Raw genomic sequence first — 21567 nt, 5'->3', positions numbered from 1 at the left:
GGCAATGTTGTGTGTGTGCTGGTGTAGAATGTTTGATGTGCAATGTAAAAAACTAATCGCTACTTGATTAGATCAAAACTGTAAACTAAATATTCATTAGTTGCTCATAAACGATTATAATAAAGCCATAATCACAGTCTGTGGGCTCTGAGCGGCAAGACCTTTAAAAACATTTATTCTAAGTACAGAATTTTTTCAAGCATGAAGGCATTCTCAGCACTTTTACAGTGCTACAGTGAGATTCAGCCATTTGGAGAGTCTCGTGATGGGTCTTGTTTTTTTGAATATTTAAAGCTGACTTGTCACAATGCCTTTCAGCTTTTAAAGATAGAATTTTACTGTGTACTGACTGAGACAAGAGACGGATCAAGTAAAACATTGGTTGATGTGGGAAATGAGCTATGCTGACTGAGAGCTAGCCCTGCTTAGATGTTTGGTGTTAAATCAGTTTTACTTTTTAGATCTGTATGTAGCTTGGACTATAACTAGGCACTACTATGCATGAAGATGTCAGTAGTGAAAAATCATCTAACTCTGTCAATCTGTTTTTGTACTTTTTTTTGCATATTATTCCAATATCTTGGAATGGGGAGCCATGGCCTAACCAGCAACAGTGGGTACACAAGACAAAATAATCCAGGAAAGGATGCTAATAAAGAGGGGGAGTACACCTGATAAAGATTACACAAATACAGAGATCCCATCGAACCTTTACACGACAACAAAAGGAAAACAAGAAGAACATGCAAACTCCACGAAGACAGTTAGATTTGGATTTCAAACCTAGAACTCCTGAGGTGGTAAGGCTGTTGCATATACTATGAAAAACCAAAAGTATACGCCTTGAGGTAAAAAGCTAAAATAATACAACTATCATAGGGTTTATTTGATTTACTTAGATTTGCTGACAGTCTCCACATAAAGTGTTTAGAAATAGAAGTGTGGGTTCTTGTAAAAGCTTGAGTGGACCATTCCAGATTTCACTCTAACAGACACTGTATTGAATGGTGCCAAAGACTGCATGGTCAGAAGCTGGAAGTCCTGCAGTAGGCAGTGCTCTGTGCAAAATGGCATAGTGGAGTTGGCAAGATCTCTGATTAACACAGTCCTGCTGCCTCATTTAGTATCACTGAAAACAAACTACGCGTGGTGTTTTATTTATCACCAGCTATCTTGACTCTCACTACTGCATGTCCAGTGGTTCCCAACCTGTTCTATGCCTCGCACCCCTAGAAAATGTTTTGATTTATGTTTGCAGCCAGTACAAAAGTAGATTTCTAATTTTTGAACACATAAACTGAACGACATACAGTATTGCAGGTGAACAAATTGAGCTAAAAAATAAGCTTTTAACTCAAAGCATAAAATTTAAAATATAAATTGAGAAATTTACCTTTATTAATCTCAGTAATTTTGTAAATGTGTCTGCCGTGAAGCTCAGGGTTGGGGTACCCCATGAAGCATCAAGCACTATTAGGAAATCACACACGATCAATGTGTGTTCAAATGACACATGATCAAACACAGTAACACCTACACTGCAGTTGAAAAACAGATGCTCCGCACAGTTTAAATTGCTGGGTTACAGCCAGGACTGCCTTCAGGAGAGGTGGGCTGAGTGAGTGTAAGCAGCAGGTATTACATTCAATTCAGTCCCCCAAAAATGTCAATCAAACCTCAAAATCAGTGCCATCTCACAATGTGGTCTTACACAGAAGTCAGCTGTAGACCTCGTATGGATCACTGTAAGGTCCAAACTCCATTCTCTTAAAATTCACCTTTATGAATGTCCCGCCCACAGCAAGACCCCACGTATCACACGCATGTCTGCAGCTCATTTACAAATGCCACCTTGCAGGCACCATAGGTTGAGAACCTCTGTCATATACTGAGAGGGTCACATATTTTGCAATATTATCGTTCTCTTCTTTGTAAAAAAGCAAAAATTGGGAAACCAAAGCAACATCTTTACCTAGTTTTTACATACATGCACTGTTTTGCTGTTTTTCATATAAACAAAAAATAAACACAGCACAACTACCATGACTGCGATTCCAATCTGTAGGAAGAAGGAGCACAGATTATAGGAAATGTAGTCCTTCAGTACTGGTCTGGAAGAAGCCACACTGCTTGATGGTACCATTAAGGTTGTGTGCCCCAGAACCAGGTTGCTTCAGTGGGAGCAGTAGTCCCATAACATGAGGCCTGTAATGACCGTGCATGGTGAATGCTAGCCTCTTAAATCATGTACCCAGAGACAGTAGCAAAATGTACAAAGAAGCCGCCATCAGGCAGTTTTCCTTGGTGAGCACAGGTAACTGAGGGTGGTCTTTGACTACAGAAGTAAGAAAGGGGTAAATAGGAGTGAGATTAAGAAAGTGTAGGTCAGTCGTCTCTATTTACATTATTAGACAGAAATTGCCACCTGTTGGAAAAAAAGGAAGAAATGGAGCAGCCAGGTATTTCATGTTTCATCATCATGTTTTTGTCATTAAAATATTTTTTTTAATGTTTTGTAAATTGACATATTTTCATTTCAGGATTCTGGGGTCATGAATTACAATAACAAAATATCAAGAAGAAAATATTAAATTTAACTAATAACAACCTTAACAGCATTTTGTCAGCGTGCATAATATGGAAATCTAACTCTAAAATGATCACTCCAAATGTCTGTATTGTAAATTAAATAATCTATTTTTAATCGCGTTTAAAACAATTTTAGTCCATTCAGCAGTGGGTAGTGACTTGTTATCAGTGATCATAGAAAAAAAGGTTTTGTTATCTATATCGAATAAAAATTATTAGAGTGAAAACAGGTAATCCCTGTAAAGATATAATCTACACAATAACATACCGTATAATAATGCGTACGATAATATAAACATTGCACAATATATCTGGCTTTACACATGTTACTTTATCACACTCTTCGTGCCATAATTAACACATTTTATATTTTTATAAAATATATAGGTCTTTTATATTTTTTAACAAAACATTTGTGTTGTAAACTGAAGTGGTATGATCTCAAAATTCCAGAGTGCTATTAACTTTTTAATTACATTGCATATCAGGGGATTTTGTTTATATGACTAAAACCCCCTGGGGTAAAAATAATCTATTACTTAAACGGAAAAAAAATACTTTAAGCCTTAATTTAAAAAACTATTAAAAGAACTTTTCTTGCATACATACGTTACAAAAGAGCAGCAAAAAAGACCAATAAAGGCAACTGTAGCTCCAGCGATGGCAGTCTTTCTGCACCCATAAAGATCTGTGAAGACGCTTACAATGGGAGAACATAAGAAAATCACCCCCATTGACAGGGAGCCCACCAAAGCTGAAAAGAGACAAAAAAAAACCAAATTGGTCAAAACAGTGGCTTTCTTAACACATATAAATGTGTGCTTAATTAAAGCTCCATACAAGACAAACGTATACTACAACTGGTTCAATGATTCTACACTTCAAATCTGGCCTGCTGAGAGACTGACTCAGGGTCAAATAATGTGTAAGTAATAAGAATAATAATAATAATTCATTACATTTATATAATGCTTTTGTCACTACCCAGAGTGCTTTACACAGTGAGTGGGGAGCCACTAATGTGCAGCATCCACCTGGTTGATGCAATGGTAGGAAATGTGCGCCAGTGCGCTCAAAACATATTAGCTGGTACGTGGTGAAGTAGTGAGAGAAATAGCCAGTCAGAGACAGGGGGCCAGAATGACCAGGCCGTGGTGGGCAATTTGCCTGGACATCGGGAAACACCCTGCTCTTTACAAAGGATGCCCAGGGATCTTCAATGACCAGAGAGAGTCAGGAGCTCAGTTTTACGTCTCATCTGAAGGATGGTGCCATGTTTATAGTACAGCGTCCCTGCCACTGCACTGGGGCCTTGGGATCCACATTGAAACTATGGGGTTGGCACCTCCTGCTAGCTTCACCAATACCACTTAGTAGGTACATGGGTAAGAATAAAGCAGAAACCTCATGAATTACAGTATATCCATACTACCCCTTCCTAGACACTTCACGACTAAAACATCTTTTCAACACTTTGCAATATGCCCCCACTTAACCTCCTGTGCTTTGGACTAAAGGGTTTAATTCTCTGAGCTTGTCACAGTAGGACATGTCCTTCAGTCCTGAGGTGCAACTGGTTACCTTCCTCTGCAACAGCTTTAAGTGCTGCTGGGTCATTTTTCTAAAATATGGTGTCTAGAACTGCAGATGTGGTCTGGCTAGTGTATTATATTGTCTGACTTTAACATCTCTCAATTTATATTTAACAATTTTTATTTTTTTGGCACACTGAATTAACTCCCAAGGAGAAATTGGAGGTCAGAGCACAGGATCAGCCATTGTAAAGCACCCCAGAGTAATTTTCATGTGCAGGGGTTTACTCAAGAGCCCAACGGAGTAGGATCACTTCTGGCAGTAATGGGATTTGAACCGGCAACCTTCCAGATACCAGATTAGATCCTTAGCCTCGGAGCCACCATTCCGCCTTTTTACGGTAGAAACTAAAATTTTATTTGCCTTTTTATTGACTTCTGCACATTGCTTAGACAATGCAACAGTCACAGTATATCAACATAAACCCTTAAATCCTTTTCAGAAGTTACTTCCTATAAAACAATTTCTCCCATCCTGGATTCTGAATTAACAACGCCTGTGTTTGCACTCTTCTACAACCCTAAACTGTGTTTGCCCACTTCTGAAGATTATCCAAATGCTGTACTTGTTAATTGCTTTTACTGCTTCCTCATTAGTTGCTATCCTTACACTTTTAGTATCATCAGTAAATTTCATACTTTATTACTAACTACACCAGAATGTATGTGATTAATATACAGTAAATTGGAAAAACTAGTAGCTCCAGAACAGACCTCTGAGGAACTCCATTGATGACCTCACCCTACATGAAGAATTCTCTTCTTTTCTGTACTTTTTTTGTCTTCTGCTTGTTAATTAAGTTGAGATCCAGTTTTGTAGGTTGCCTCTGATGCCTACATCTCCTAATTTCATAATGAATCTTTCATATGAGACTTTTGTCAGCTAGTCCAGTAGCTTTGTTCAGAAAACCTAACTGGCAGTCCTTATAGTATTTTATATAGTGGCATTCAAAACAGGCCTTCTAAAAGCAATATAATGAGATCAAATACAAAGTGCATTTAGTCAACTGAATAGTAAACCAAGTTAATGATTCAAACAAAGTTAAAATTCCATTAACAGTTTCATTAACATTCACTGAAGAACTCACTAATGAAAAATGAGCGCAATTCTATAACCATGTTATTGTAACGCATTGTGAAAAGGCAGCAACTATTAAAAAGTAAAGCCTGAAGTGAACGCAGATGAAGACACCTAATTATTAACCATGTGGTCTCAGCAAATTCTGCTGCACGTATGCCATTGATCTGCTTTTCTTTTTTTTTTTCCCTTTCGCAGTCTGCATGCTGACGTAGGTTGTTTACACCTAGCGCTCAACAGTGATTCCTGTGGCTGGTTGCCCAGACATGTCTTGAGATGTAAAACCGTACAGACTCATATTTGGTAACCTAATCGCCAAGCCATGAATCTTTTTTTGTATAAAGCATCTTTTGTAACGGACAGGCCCAGCAGAACAGTGGGTAGCTTCAGAAGAATGGGCTGTAGTTTACTGGTCCTGTTACATCAATTTGTGCTTGTACATCCATCCCAAAAACATGTTTAGTTAACTTGTGACCTTAAATGGGCCTGGTATGATGAGTATGTACCCTTCAATAGGCAGAAGCCCTGATCAAGGCCAGGTCCTGCCTTGCACTTAATACAGCCACAATAGGTTGCAGCTTCCTGCTACCCAAAACTGGATTAGCTGGCTCAAACATGGATTGAAGAACAGACAGCTGGGTGAATGCGCTTTTATAAGAACCTCAAAGAAGTTTACTGGATTCTCAACAAGACGGCAATCATTCATTCATTTTGCAAACCCCCAGTTTTAATTTAAAGCATCTTCACAACACTGGGCACAAGGGGGTACTCTTATGCTCAATGGATTGAAGTCAACGATCAAAATAGCATGAACTGTTAGAATAAACCGGCAGACAAAACAGAAATGACCCAAAAGTCAAGAATAAAACTATACACAAGTGTTGTGAAGCAGTAATGCTATCCACTCTGCTGCACTAACCAATAAACAGTATTTTATAGGTTTATAAAAACAAAAGACGAGCACATTAAGTCAATCAGGCTCATTTTCTGATAACTCATCCAGATGCTTCTTCAAGTTGTAAAGGGTTCTGTTTCAACTTTCAACTACAAATCTTGGTAGTCTGCGCCAGATTCTCACAACTCTTTGAGTACCAAACACACTTCCCCTTTATTTCTACTGGTGTCCTCGAGTATGTGATTCACCCTTAAGTTGAAGTAATTCTGCAATTTTAAGGATTTCAAATACCTGGATTAGGTCCCCACACTGTCTCCTCTGCTCGAGACTAAACAGGTCTAATTAATTCTCTGAGTCTATCAGAGCAGGACATGTCCTTAAGTCCTGGGCTGCATGTGGTGGCATGAATTAAGTGCTGTTATGTAATTTATTGGAGCATGGTGACCAGACCTGCAAACAATACTCCAGATACAGTCTCACTAGTGTGTTATACAGTCTGAAAATAATGCCCCTTGGTTTATATTGAACAGTTTTTATGATTTGTGACTATTTTGATTCTGCACATTGCTTAGAAGTTAAAAATGTTGTGCCAACATAAACTCCTAAATCCTTTTCAGAGGTTTCTTCCTTTAGGACTGTGTCTTCCATCTTGTATTTATAAGTGACATTATAGCATCTATGATTAAAGACAATCTTAATTGCTACTAAAGGGGATTTGTTTTAAGAGACCCTAATCAAACAGGTAAAGTTAAAATTAATGGTACTATATACATTTGAAATGAATGGTGAGCTCCAAAGCCCAAAAGCAGAGAACAGTTATTTATTTATTTATTGACTCATTAATTAACTTTTGCAGTTCATTCACTCAAATCTGGGGTCAGGGAGAAAGATGCCGTTTAGAGTAGCATGATCAAGATCTAGATGGGGATACAGTACCTGTTCATCATATACAGGTCTGAACCTGCATGTCTTTGGATCGTATGTGGTGTGATATATGGCTGGCTGTTCATCCCAGCCAATACCCCCAGGCCGCCAGATGGAGACCTTCCTGCAGCATGGAGGTGCCCCGAAGGCCAGCAGGGAATCCTGGACAATGGAGTTTTTATCCACAGCCCTGCTGGATACCATGGGGGTCACTAGAGGATGCTGCAGGAAGGAACAAGGAGTATTTTCACCTACAACCTGGAAGTGCATCCTAGTCACGTGGACAGAGGAAATAACGTGCTTGAAGAAAAAGGAGTTTTTATCTGACCCGGAAGTGCTCCTAGTCACACGGACAGAGAGATTGAAACACTTCAGGGTCAAGGACTATAAAGGATTGTGGGAAACCCAGAGGGTTGAGCTGAGCTGGGTGGAAGGGTGGCAACGCGCCTGGGAGTGGTGGCTTGGTTTATTGTTATTGAGTATTGTGTAATTATATGAGTATTGGGGGGGGGGTACTTTTGGGCACTGTTGATTAATAAAAAGTTGTATTATTGGACTTTTACCTGGTGTCTGACATATTGTCCAAGGGTTCAAGAGGACGATAGCGCCCTCTATCTGTTACAGTGGAAACTGAAGTATCCAAAGAAAACACCCTCTAGCACAAACAGAAAATGAAGACAGGTATAGGCCTGAAAGGAGATAGCATTCACCACCTGACCATGGTGCTACTCTGGAAACCTTTCGAATGCAAAAATAAAATCAAACTGTAAACCACAGAAGACATATCGTGGTATAATTTTGTGTCAGGGTGGGCAGAATTTCTCAAAATGGAGACAGAAACATGCATTCACAGATGAGAATTAAGTTAGTAGTCATAGTTGTAGTGGAGCTGCCATTTGTACACAGTACAGAGCAATTCTTCCTTGCCTATCCAATGTACATGCAACACATTGCCACTCTGCAGCACCGTGATAAACAGGAATATATTAAAATACAGAACCTTATTTTATTTGTTAGAAACACAAATCAGCTTACTTGATATACCCTCCATCTCTGTTTCCAAGTTCTGACAAAACAAGAGTAAAGAGAAATACAAAAGATGAAAAGAACACAAAAACTCCAGAGAACAGGAAGGACTTCAGCTCAATATGTTACAACATTGCAACCAAGTATAGAATGATTAAAGCACAAATGTGCAGTGAAACTTTATTTTTTTAATTAAATATTGTACATTTAAAGTTGAATAAAGCCAATGTGCAAAATAATCATTTAAATTGTGTCATTCTTATTAAGAACAGGCTACTTAATGAATGTAAGGTGCCCCAGGGTAAGGAAGGAAATCTACCAACCACATGTGCCTGCACGTGTACAGATAGCAAGAACTCCTGCAGAATATTAGAAGCAGTTACCACAACCATGTTAAGATTTTTGAACGGACTTTCTCCTTCACAAGAAATTCACAGCTCTCTTTAACTGTCTTACCACATCTCTTGCTCAGTTTGTGTCACTTATAAGTTCATAGGGTCATTATTGTCACGAGTACAGATGAAGTGAAATTCTTACTTGCATGCGATACTCAACATGTAAATCATCGCTACTCTAAAGCATCATAATTAATAAATGTAACTATCTTCCTTTACCATAAATGACTACCGTATCTCGATTTAAAGCAAGAAGCTGAAGGTGTTTATTTTTAGTAGATTTAACAAATCAAGTACAACTAACAAAATCCTAGTGAAATGCTATGGACAGTGTGTTGATTTTAAAAACAGCCAGGCAATATGTGCTGTTGACTCAATGTGAACAAGCTCTTATTAAAAAGAGGTGGAATTGTGGAACCAAGGACCTTAAATGTAGTTCCTAAGACAGGGGAAATGGTGCAAGGAAAAGGAAATGGACTTAGCTGTCAAGAAGATGCCTGAGAGAAAAAGGGTCGTAGAGATGCAAGATGGAAGGTGAGCCTGGCAAAATCTGCCTGGGAGAAGAACTTGTTCTAAACTTATTATTTAGTGCCCTAATTGCCCAGCTTATCCTCAGATATGACTATCGATGGTCCTGGGTTCAAGGACGTTATGGCCGATGCAGCCAAGCCAGACCATCACAAGGGGATAGGTAAAGGCCTGGATGATTCCTCCAAACTGGTAGGTGTTGGCATAGAGTGCCCACATGGGATAGGTTATGAAGAAGAAGGGAGATGAGGGACATGAGATTACCTTGTTCCTTAAAATTTATATTGGGACTTCCATACAATCAAGTCAGACTTAACAAATCAATATTCCTGATTCTGAAAGTGGAAAAAAAACGTCTCAGCAACATCACCCCATTGAAAGTGGGGTCAGAAGGTGACTTAAGGCAAATGCTTAACAGCTGCGAGAAAGTGTAAGGTCAGACCGAAAATTATGAGTAAAAAGAAAGAAAGTAAGAGTGTTGGATTAGTGCTTTCCTCAGTGGGCAAGTAGATGAGCCACCTCACAACATATACAGGGATACAGGGCTGTTAGAGAGGATTTTGCTTTGTGTTCAATGTGACATGTTCTTAGCCCTTTTTTATTCCTCTCTTGGGTTTATGTTTTGTATATGAAAAAAAAAAAGACATCCTTGTAATTCTTTGGTTTTGCCTCATTTTTGATGCTGGAGACACTACAAGAGTGCCCTCTATTGTCACGACACATAGACGACTTTCTAATGGTTAAATAAGTAAGATGGTTGACTGGAAGTCATCCTTAACTTTATGCCCTCTGTTAGACTGTCTAATGAGTTTGCCATATCAAAACTGGAACTTGGCCCAGAGCTGATAGCTGTGCATATTGTTATCTCTGATCTGAACATGTACAAGTTGTTCAGAAAACTAATGGGTAAGTGGCATGGAATTAAAAGCTAGAATTTCATAACAACTAGAAGTACGCTCAACGATGTATTCATCAGGATCAATTCCTGCCCATTAGAGTCAGTGTGTAGATATCGTCTGCAGACTCAGATGTTTCTTCAAGTTAACTCTTCTAGCTGAGGTGTGTTTGACATTTCTGCCCACCTCATAAACTCTTTCTGTTGTCAAGTTCTTTCTTTTTTGTTGTAGTGTAGGTCAAAGGCTGGGTGAATGGAAAATGACTGAGAAACATGCTGTGATAAACTAAATCTAAAAAAAAGGGCAAAGAGCATTATTTGTCATAAAATAAATGACTGGGGTGTTGCAATTTTGAATCAATAATTACTCTTCAAAAGATAAGCATTACTTGCTCCTTACATTTAAACAGCAGGGATCCTGAGTTTGCCCTTCTGTAGCATATCCCTCTGGGCCACTTGACATAGCTGTTGTTCATGTCCGAGTTAAAACACGCAATTTAAAGGAAGTGTCACTTCCCTCCCCTTAAGTCCTCTGTCCTCACGTCAAGGATTTCCTACAGTACATGCTGTGCCCTGAAGATAAGTCTGTCCTTGGGAGCTTGACTAGGTACTCTAATCTACTTGGCAGTTCAGAGATAATCAGAATGGATACTAAAAACACTCACCACTGCAGCCTTGAAAGAAGAGGCCACCCAGAAATGGACAACTGGAAAGGAGAACAGCTGCTGATTGAGTAAGCATACCTCCATCTGGAGTAAACAATTCTCATTCCCACGAAATATCACAGGAGAAGAGGCATTTAAGGAAAGGCTAGTGAGAACTTTCAGTAATTCTCTGGCATTTTGGTGAGGGGACGTGCAGGTTAGGTTAAGTGAATATTTCTAGAGTGGTATGAGTGACTGGTATCTCCTCCATGGCTGCTTTCAACCTTGTACATTATGCTGCTGTGACAGGGCCTTGTTCCCTATGAGCCTAAATTGGAATATGAACATTAGGTAAATGAATGGATAAGGGGTGTACCATCAGGATCTATGAGGCAGAGTACAGTGCCACTGAATGAGCCTGACTATATCAAGAATCCCTCGTCATGCCCGAAGCTGCAGCTTGTTTCATCTGAGCAGTTTCTATGAAGAAGATAAGAGTATATAGGATTAGGGTCTATGAAAGTTCTCATCTTTAAACATCCTTACATGAACCAAAAATGGCTGGCAACATCAGTGTAAAGGTCTCCTCACAAACATATAAGCGTAAAGGTCTTCTCACTAACATCTAATTAATCAGACGCACAATGACACAGCCCACCACCATTTTTTTGAGAGTGTGCCAAAGGTAAATTTCTGACCTTCACCCAATCAGCTAAACTTGCAAAAATAAGAAAAAAAAAGTAAAAACACCACCAGGAAGACACAGCTCAGCAAATTACTTAAGAGTTTGAAATACAGGTATCAATGAATGTGCATTAGGAAACATGTTCTTCTCAAAAAACATAATTCTACTTGTGCACTAATTGTCCTGTACCTCTTGGTGAGTTTTATCATATTCTGCTATAAATTCTTCTTTTAAGCTTTATCCATACTTCTCTCCTTTTTCATTGTCCGGTCATTCTTTCATTTTCTGAACTCACTTATACCTCACAAGAGTTGTAGGAATGTAGACAAAGATAATCCATGGTAGAACACACTCATATTTTGTGATTTGTGAAGTGTTAACTTGGGACTCTGGTGGTGTGAAACCACAAAGTTGTGATCCAAGAAAGACTATAAAAAAGCCAGACGGTGACAGCTTTGCTATTATCATCACTATTACCCACAACCAATCTTTAAAGTTCTACGTTCAGTCCTCCTAGGAAAATCTGGAAGTTTTCTAGTGCTATGCTTTTATCACACCATTGCTGAAGCAAAAATTTTTTTTTTCTTATTGAAATTAGGGTGACTGAAAAGCAAGAAAATTTAAAGAAAACTTCAGACTTTGCAGTCACAATTATAGTAAGACATTATGCAGGCTTATATTTGTTGGTATAAAGGAGGCCCGATTGTGGTTCGTGACACACTTTTGCTGAATAATTAATTGGCTGAAAGTTCTCACTGTTAGTGTGTACGAGAGAGGATGTGCAACATTGTTCATAATGGCACTCAGTTTTGTTTTAATTCTCTCCTTCACTACTACAGGAGACCTGGGTTCGCTTCCCGGGTCCTCCCTGCGTGGAGTTTGCATGTTCTCCCCGTGTCTGTGTGGGTTTCCTCTGGGTGCTCCGGTTTCCTCCCACAGTCCAAAGAAATGCAGGTTAGGTGCATTGGCGATCCTAAATTGTCCCTAGTGTGTGCTAGGTGTGTGTGTGTGTGTGCCCTGTGGTGGGCTGGCTCCCTGCCTGGGGTTTGTTCCTGCCTTGTGCCCTGTGCTGGTTAGGATTGGCTCCAGCAGACCCCCGTGACCCTGTGTTAGGATATAACGGGTTGGATAACGGATGGATATTGAAATTAAAAAAATAAAAAACACCCCCACCAGCACCCACCAAAAACCCACCCTGGCTCACCCCGCACTGCACTTGATTGTCTTGCCTGGTAACTGCACATTAACTGCCTAGATAAAAGGAGGTGGCCATAAGATACTATTACAATGCCATGGGAGAACATAATTCATTTTCAACATTATTATTAACACTTTGAAATAAAAAAAATATAAACCAATGGATTTCTTGGAAACAATGTTCGAAAAAATTAAAAAACCAAGGAACATTCAGAAGCAATTAATTAAATTAAATTAAAATAAAATCCTGGCATGATTACATTTCATATCATGAACCCTATGAATAAACCGTTGAACAGAGGAACAGCCTCTTCATTGAAATGATCCCCCATAAAATACAGATATTTAAAAAAAAAAGACGGCATAAAAATAAATTAAGTGTGACCTAGAGGCTGTAAAGCAAATGGTGGGCCAGTTTCACCCTTTCCCTATACTCACTGCACCTTCTTCTGCTCCTACTGTACATTCATGTAGCAGTAATAGATACAGTATATTGTTAGGTGTGAAGTGTATGGTGAAGTTCTTACTTGTAAGTCCAACCAACAAGCAACACATTAACACAATAGTGTTTTACTGGGCTAGTCTTTAGAACAGAAAGATTCTATATAATTTGTTTTTTATTTTATAAAAAGTGTTTAAAACTACAGCAGTAAGGCAAAACTTTTTTAGAAAGTACACTGCAATAGGTTGGTGACAGCGTTCCCTTTCACTGAATCATCCTGAGTTGGACATTTTTTGGGCAGAGATAGGCTAGCTTCTGCTTTGGAGGGCCACAGTGGATCCTAAGGTGGCCAGTCATTTAATCTGTGTAGGAATCAACTTCATGCCAGTTAATTAATTCTTTATTGGAGAGCCGCAGCTTCCTTGTTTACAATTCTACAGTTTTCAACAGTGTAAGGTGAGCTGTTCTAGGCAGCTGGTCATAGGCATGTGTTGTTTGGCACTATTTTAGATGGCTGTATATTCAGCTTCAGACTGATTAGGTGGGCTCAGCTGTTTGTTAACAAAGACACAAGCTGTTCATTTCAGCCGATGACCTACATACAGTATGTAATGGTTTTTAACATCCATCAATTTTCTGAGACTGCATTAGACTATAAAAACAAGAGAAGCCAGAGCTTACTCTAGCAGTACTGTTTAGGTGGACTGAATGACTGTAATTCAGCAGGCACACTCACATCCACACTCACTAACAACAGCCTAAATGAAATTAAAATCCTAATTATCCTCAGGTGCATGTCTTTAGGATGGAGGAGGAAACCAGAGTAGCCGTTAACATTGTTTTCACATACAGTAGAGCATGCAGACTCCAATAGACTGTATTGACAGTGAGCAATGGTAACTGTTGAGCATGCCTAAATTCATTATTTTTTTTAAGTCTGAAATATCTCTCAGACATAACCCAAGAGAGAGAGGCTAGGAGCACGTACTGATACAGTGCATTGCCGCACCCACCACATGACAAACCAATTCAGGATCCCAGATTAGGACCCGAGGGCAGCCATACAATGGGTGAGACCTCAGCACCACACTAGTTCAGATGGAATGGACCAGTGTGAGGTTTTTTTATGGTGGCTGGAGTGCCAATTCTGCCACTAACCCCCAAGTTTTTCCCTGCAGGTTGGAGGGCCTACTTGCAGGGCTTGATGCAGATTAATCCAAGGAGACTGTATATACTATTGTGATTTAAATTAGAACATTAGAACAGTTTAGACGAGAACAGGCCATTCAGCCCAACAAAGCTCGCCAGTCTTATCCACTTATTTTTGAACACTCTAGATGAGAACAGGCCATTTAGCCCAACAAAGCTCGCCAGTCATATCCACTTATTTCCTCCAAGAAAACATCAAGTCGAGATTTGAAAGTCCCTAACATCTTACTGTCTACCACACTACTTGGTAGCTTATTCCAAGTGTCTATCGTTCTTTGTGTAAAGAAAAACTTCCTAATGTTTGTGCGAAATTTACCCTTAACAAGTTTCCAACTGTGTCCCCGTGTTCTTGATGAACTCATTTTAAAATACAAGTCTCGATCAACTGTACTAATTCCCTTCATAATTTTAAACACTTCAATCATGTCACCTCTTAATCTTCTTTTGCTTAAACTGTAAAGGCTCAGCTCTTTTAATCTTTCCTCATAATTCAACCCCTGTAGACCTGGAATCAGCCTAGTCGCTCTTCTCTGGACCTTTTCTAGTGCTGCTATGTCCTTTTTGTAGCCTGGAGACCAAAACTGCACACAGTACTCAAGATGAGGCCTCACCAGTGCATTATAAAGGATGAGCATAACCTCCTTGGACTTGTACTCCACACACCGTGCTATATAACCTAACATTCTGTTAGCCTTCTTAATGGCTTCTGAACACTGTTTGGAAGTTGATAGCTTGGAGTCCACTATGACTCCTAAATCCTTCTCATAAGGTGTACTCTCGATTTTCCGACCACCCATTGTGTATTCAAACCTAATATTTTTACTTCCTATGTGTAATACTTTACATTTACTGACATTAAATTTCATCTGCCACAAATCTGCCCAAGCCTGTATGCTATCCAAGTCCTTCTGTAATGATATAACGGATTCCAAATTATCTGCTAATCCACCTATCTTGGTATCATCTGCAAACTTAACAAGCTTGTTACTTATATTCCTAAATATAGTTTGTAAATCGTTTATATATATTAATATATTAAAAATAGCAGTGGCCAGTTCTGATGAGGTTCCTCGCACCATCACCCTCTGCTTCCTGTGTCTAAGCCAATTCTGCACCCATCTAAAAACATCACCCTGGACTCCCACTTCTTTTAACTTGATGCCCAACCTCTCATGTGGCACCTTATCAAATGCTTTCTGAAAGTCCAGATAAATAATATCATAAGCTCCACTTTGATCGTATCCTTTTGTTGCCTCCTCATAGAATTCCAACATGTTAGTAAAACACGACCTCCCTCTTCTGAACCCATGCTGACTGTTCAGAATAACTCCTGTCCTTGCCATGTGTTGCTCAATCTTATCCTTAATAATTCCTTCCATTATTTTTCATGTGATGCATGTTACCCTTTTTATATAATGGGATGATATTTGCCATTTTCCAGTCCTTTGGAATCTCTCCAGTGCACAGTGACTTCCTAAAAATATGTGTCAAGGGTTTATATATGTACTCACTAGCCTCCTTAAGAACATGAGGATGAATATTATCTGGGCCTGGTGATTTGTTTGATGTCATCTTATTTAATCTGAGCAGAACTTCTCCCTCTACAATTTCCAAATCCTCTCCCTCTACAATTTCCAAATTCTATAAAACAAATATGTGAGACTACAGGGTGTCTTTAATTTATGAATAGCAGTCTTATGGAAACATGCAGACATGCTGCTTGTGCACCATCTGCCGTCCACAAATCATCTGCCCAAATCTCAGTTTGCAGCTCTGCTCTGTCTGCTGCTGTTAACCATTTAAAAATAAACAAAAAAGACACTTTTGTGTCAACGTTCAAGCCATGTGTGAAGTGGCGAGACATTGTTGCCAACATATGCAGCCAATAGCTGCTTGTCTTTTGCTGGGAGGCTAACATGCTATCTGTGTGTACTTTAACTGTTGGCTCACGTCACACACCTTGACATACCTGCTGTCCATACCCAGGATTTCAACTTAACTGGCTTTGCATGAGCCATAAGAGGGCACACCGTCTCTGCAAGGGCTCTGCTATGGAACTGATAATCAGTTGTGAAAGCTTTCGCATGCCTTTACTCCATGTAATTACAGGTTTACCATAAGCAGGATTATTTCTTGCACTGATATGAATATAGTTTGTCTAAACTCTTTATAAATATTTCATTTACTTGTGCTATGTATGGCTTAAGATTATCAGGTAGCCTTTTGTGCAAATCTAGGTGCAGTATTTAGACAGGTAATAGATGCAGCAGCTTTGCCTGCTGCTGGTCCCCACATCCTCAAGATTCTATAAGATTGTTGAAGAGGTATTTGTAATACACCTGCAATCTGAAAAAACAAGTTTAGTAGGCTATAAAATAAGAAAATGCACACAGGGCCCGATAGAATATCAGATCAGATCATTTCCACCGTGTCACAGAGGTTAATGCACCTGCTTCAGGGCTCATTTTCAAATGCTGGCCAGATCACTATTTGTGTGAACTTGTGCATTCTTTTGGTATATGTGATTTCCTCTTGGCACTCCTTTTCCCTCTTTAACTATTCCGCACTGGCCAAGTGTAAACAAGCATAGGGGTGTACGAATGTACACTCGGGTGATCTACCATGTCTTGTGAAATTGTGGGTCTGCTGCTCTAAATGAATGGCCAATTTTTTTAAAATAATCCATTTGGTCGTGTCAGTATTCGTGGGTGCGTTCATGTAGCTGCAGGGCGTTGATGAGGAAATTTGGGTGAGACGCATGTGAGGGTGTGATCGTTCACAATTGCTTAATCAGCTTCAGGCGGTGTGGGATTGAGCCGGTGCACCCACAGAGCCGTATAAGTACGGGCTGGCACAGGAGATCGGGAGGAATAAAGACGAAAGAGAGGAAGAGAGTGAGAGCAACATTGGGAAAAAGAGAGTTCATTCTGATTTACTCTCTATATTGCGAGGACAGATTCCACATCTCAGCTACACTGCATTTGAAACAACTTTGGCTCAATTCTTTGAGAATCCTGTTGGAAACTGTTGTATGTAGCCATGGAAACTGTGTCTGTCGTGTATGGTCTGTCAGGACAGGCCAGAGGTAAGGAGTTGGAGTGGATCAGTAAAAAAACAGAATGTACTGTTTATACATAACCTGATCTGAAACATTAGCACTACACCACTCTCTGTATAGTTTAGCTGAGTACCCAGCTTTCATAAGTAATATTAAAAAGGAGACAAAACCATTCAGTCTATTGAGAATGTTGGAGCAGGTAAGGCAGCTATATTGAATGATTATGGTGCAAGCGAGTGGCAACCATGTCGCATGTTGAGTTGCAGAGTATTGTCTACATGTGGCAATAATGACTCTTGTCACACACGTACACGTGCACAGGGGAGTCAGCTAAGACGTTCAAATGATTGCAATTACATGCCTTACCAGGGGATGGCAGTGTTCACTAACGCTTTCTCTATTTCCTCTGCAGACTAGCCAAAGGAAATCCCACCAGAGTCTAAGGAAATTATTTCCAGTTCCGGTTGTTCTGATATTATTTCCGCTTCCGGCCCTTATGACATCACTTCCAGGCATTATTTCTTGCAGTTCACCTATATAACGTCCATTTGTATCAGTTTTACTTAGCTCTTTATTGGAATCCAACCCCTAAAGACAAATTTCTTTGCTAAAACCTACTTTTTCTAGTATACAGGGTAGCTACCCCAAACCTTTTTTTTTTTGTTTTTGTGATCTTTATTTCCTCACCCTATAAACTTAAAAAGCCCTAGATTTTTCAATAGCAATTGTTATTTTTACCATGCTAACAAGCGGGCTACCTGCATAATAAGGCATCAGCAAGTTCACAATATGTTCAGCTGGATATTGGAGCAGGTACTCGCTTGCACCAGAGCGAGACCCCTGCCAGTGACTAACAGTGTGAATACATGGTTTTGGATCATTTTAAAAGTTGATATTTTGTGTTTTAACTTAATCTAAAAGTTACACAGTCAAACAGTGTATTTGTTTCAGTCAGCTCATCAAACAGCAAGGTGATGGCCTTTTCAGCTAAAATCAAACCCATGTTCCATAGAAGGTTAGCACAGTAACGCAGGTCAGTGAGACCCTTTAGTCTTTTTTACCCATTCATCTAACAGGGCCTAAGCTCCATCTCTCTCACAAAACAAAATCAATCAAACTAGGCTGAGGTACAAAAAAAAAAAAGGACTCATCCTTGGGGGAGAGCGTACTATTATCTGCTATTGCTGCACCACAGTGGGCTCAATTATCAAAATACAATAATGGAGGAGTTCTGCTCTCATTGGCTTTAAAGATGTTAGAGGAGGTGCAGCAGATAATCAAAACAGTATGGAGGGCAGTGTGGCATGAAACTTATGCAGACCGATTTTTCACACAGTTTCAGAAGGAGAGGCAGTGTATTGTGGTTCAGCCAGCATAGACTGCACATGCGGCCCTAAGACAACAGGATTTGACATGTCATTAGATGGATTTTAGGATTTCCTGGATTTCACAAAACTGCACACAACACAAATCATACATTCAATACATCAGAATTTGCATTAGTCAGGATGCCACAGAAACAAAAATTTCCAAAATTCAAAATTGCTGAGTATTAAAAATAGTTCCTGTTATGTAGTGTAGATGAAGCAGATTGTAGTCTAACTCGCAACTACGAAAGCAAAGTCTGAGAAGCACAACTGACAGAACACATCTTATCCCTGGGGTTTACTTAGAACTGGCAAGTATGTGTATGTGTAACTAATCACAAGAAAAGAAAAGAAAGGGCACAGAATTAATGCAATGTAAACCAGTATTAAAGCTGGCAGCCAACACCTCAAGAATGGACAATTAATTATCCATCCATCCATCCATTTTCTAACCCGCTGAATCCGAATACAGGGTCACGGGGGACAATTAATTAATTCAGCTTAATTTTTAACAGTATGTTCTGTCATAAGATTACACTACAGAATCAAATATACAAACTGAGTACTACAGCAAATAGGAAAAAGCAGCCGTAACAGCCAAAGAACTTGAAAGATTTAAGACAGATTTTAAATATCAATTTTTCAAATTTAACAATAGAAATCAAATACAGCTATAAAACTGCAAGAAAGTATACACTTCAAATGTAATACTGTAATAGAAATAGTACTATTCATCCATTTCTTATCCCACTGATGCCGTTCAGGGTCACAAGCAAGAACCAACCCAGACAGAACAGAACACGTTGATACCAAATGAGTTGCCATTTTGACTACCACTAAGGTTTTTGGGATGAAGGTGGGAAAACCCCCACAGAAACAGACAGAGAACCAGCTAACTCCACACAGGCCATGGTAAGGCTACTATTTAGACATAGGCCTGTGAACTTGTAGCACTTACCACAGCACATCACTCTACAGGTCCCAAACAGAATACAAATTCTGAGTAATGCTTAAAATGCCAACTGATTGATACACATTTTTATGGTTTGTATAGTTCTTCTATGCATAAGAAACACAGTTGCTTCCTTCATACTTTCAGTCTAGGGGTGGCATGTTGGATCTTTGGCACAGAGAATCGACATGGGCTTCAATAAACATATAGATAGATAGATAGATATACAGCCTAACTAGCTACAAGGTGTATAAAAAGTGTTTTACCTTCCTGATGCTGTTCACATTTTATTGTTATTCAACACTGAACCACAATTGATTTAAATAAATTACAAATATGAAATGCAAAATGACTAATTACTAATAGTCACTCCTTCAAGCCTGTATTTAGTAGATGCACCTTTGGAAGCCATGACAGCCTTGAGTCTGTGTGCCTGGCTAATATCAGCTTTGCACATCTGGACACTGCCATTTTCCTCCATTCTCCATTGTGGATCTGCTCAATCTTTGTCAGGGTGCCTGGGGCTTGTGAGTGCCACAAATTCTCAGTCAATTGAGATCTGGACTTGCACTTAACCACTAAAGACTTTAACATTGTTATATTCAAAACATCCGATATACCTTTGGCCTTATATTTGGCATCATTGCTTTGCTGGAAAACAAACATCTCCCATGGTGCAGATTTCTTGCCGAGACTGCATCAGGTTTTCCTCTAGGATTTCCGTATATTTTGACGCATTCATGTTACCCTTGATAATGTACAGTGTTTGGCTTATGGCAAAAACTGAGTGTGGTCTGATGGCCAAAAAGCCCATTTTTGCTCTCTACAGACCACAGAACCTTCTTTCAGTTGACTTCAGTGTTTCCCATGTGTGTGCTGCTGAGATGTCTTATGTGTTTTTTTAAAGTGTCTTTCTTTCTCCCATAAAAATGCAATTGATAAAGCATCCTGACAACAGTTGTTGAAGGTACAATTTCTCCAATATTAACCACGGTAGATTGTATCTCCTTGTCTTGGTGGTCTCACTCACTAGTTTTCTTCTTGCACAATCATTCTATTTACTTGGACAGCCTGCTCCAGAGAGATTTATAGCTGTGCCATATATTTTCCATTTTTTAATGACTGATTTAACTGGCCTCCAAGGAATATTCAGTGACTTGGATATTTTCTTGCCTCCACCCCCTGCTTTTCAAAACCTTTTCACGGAGTTGCTTGGAGTGTTATTTTGGTCTTCATTGTGTAGGATCTGCCATAATACTGACTCACCTTCCACATATAGGTGCATTTCTACTACAGCCAATGGAAACCTCAGGCAGGTGATCTCCATTTTATTAATTATGTGACTTCTAATGCTAATTGGCTACACAAGAAACAATTAGGTGTGTCATATTAAAAGGGACAGATACTTATGTGATCAATTGTTTTTTTTTTTACATTTGTATTTAATTTCCATAATTTTTGCAGAGATCTGTTTTGATTTTGACATTAAGGGTTGTTTTTCTGTTGACCATTGTCAAAAAAGACAGAATTAAAAAACAGACAGACAGACAGAAGACATGTAGATAGATAGATAGATAGATAGATAGATAGATAGATAGATAGATAGATAGATAGATAGATAGATAGATAGATAGATGAGACTTGTTTTTCCAGCACAATCTACACATGTTTGATCAGATTGAGATCTGGGGATTTTGGTTGCCAAATCAGCACCCTGAACCCTCTGTCATGTTTGTCAAACCATTCCTGAACATTTTTTGCACTGCGGCAGGGCACATTATCCTGCTGAAAGCGACCACTGGCATCAGGGAATACCGTTGCAATGAAGGGGTGTATGTGGTCTTTAACAATCTTTAAGTTGGAGGAATGTGTCAAAGTAACATCCACATGAATGCCAGGACCCAAGGTTGTTGTGGCAGAAAAACGCTGCTCAAAGAAGACACTCAGTGACCTCAGGATGAGCAGGGCGAATCAAGCTTTATTGAGTGATGTACACATGAACTCAATTCAAATGAAATGGGCATACAAGGATGGGCAAATCATATTTTCATTACGGTTCTTATCAAAGAACCCATTACTCATCCTCATCTG

General features: G+C 39.3%; 1 protein-coding gene across 2 annotated transcripts in view; it reads right to left on the bottom strand.

The window, feature by feature from the left end:
* Nucleotides 1–21567, bottom strand: part of slc16a10 (solute carrier family 16 member 10) — a 159097-nt gene that overhangs the window by 31800 nt on the left and 105730 nt on the right. For both annotated transcript variants that reach the window (XM_039747937.1, XM_039747938.1), the window contains exon 2: nucleotides 3199–3343. In XM_039747937.1, coding sequence (XP_039603871.1) covers nucleotides 3199–3343 — 145 coding nt within the window. The remainder of the gene's footprint in view (nucleotides 1–3198; nucleotides 3344–21567) is intronic.

This window comes from Polypterus senegalus, chromosome 3, assembly GCF_016835505.1.
Source record: "Polypterus senegalus isolate Bchr_013 chromosome 3, ASM1683550v1, whole genome shotgun sequence".
NCBI classification, from domain to species: Eukaryota; Metazoa; Chordata; class Cladistia; order Polypteriformes; family Polypteridae; genus Polypterus; species Polypterus senegalus.
The sequence above is the reverse complement of the archived record's forward strand: the minus strand, read 5'-3'. Positions and strand labels throughout refer to the sequence as shown.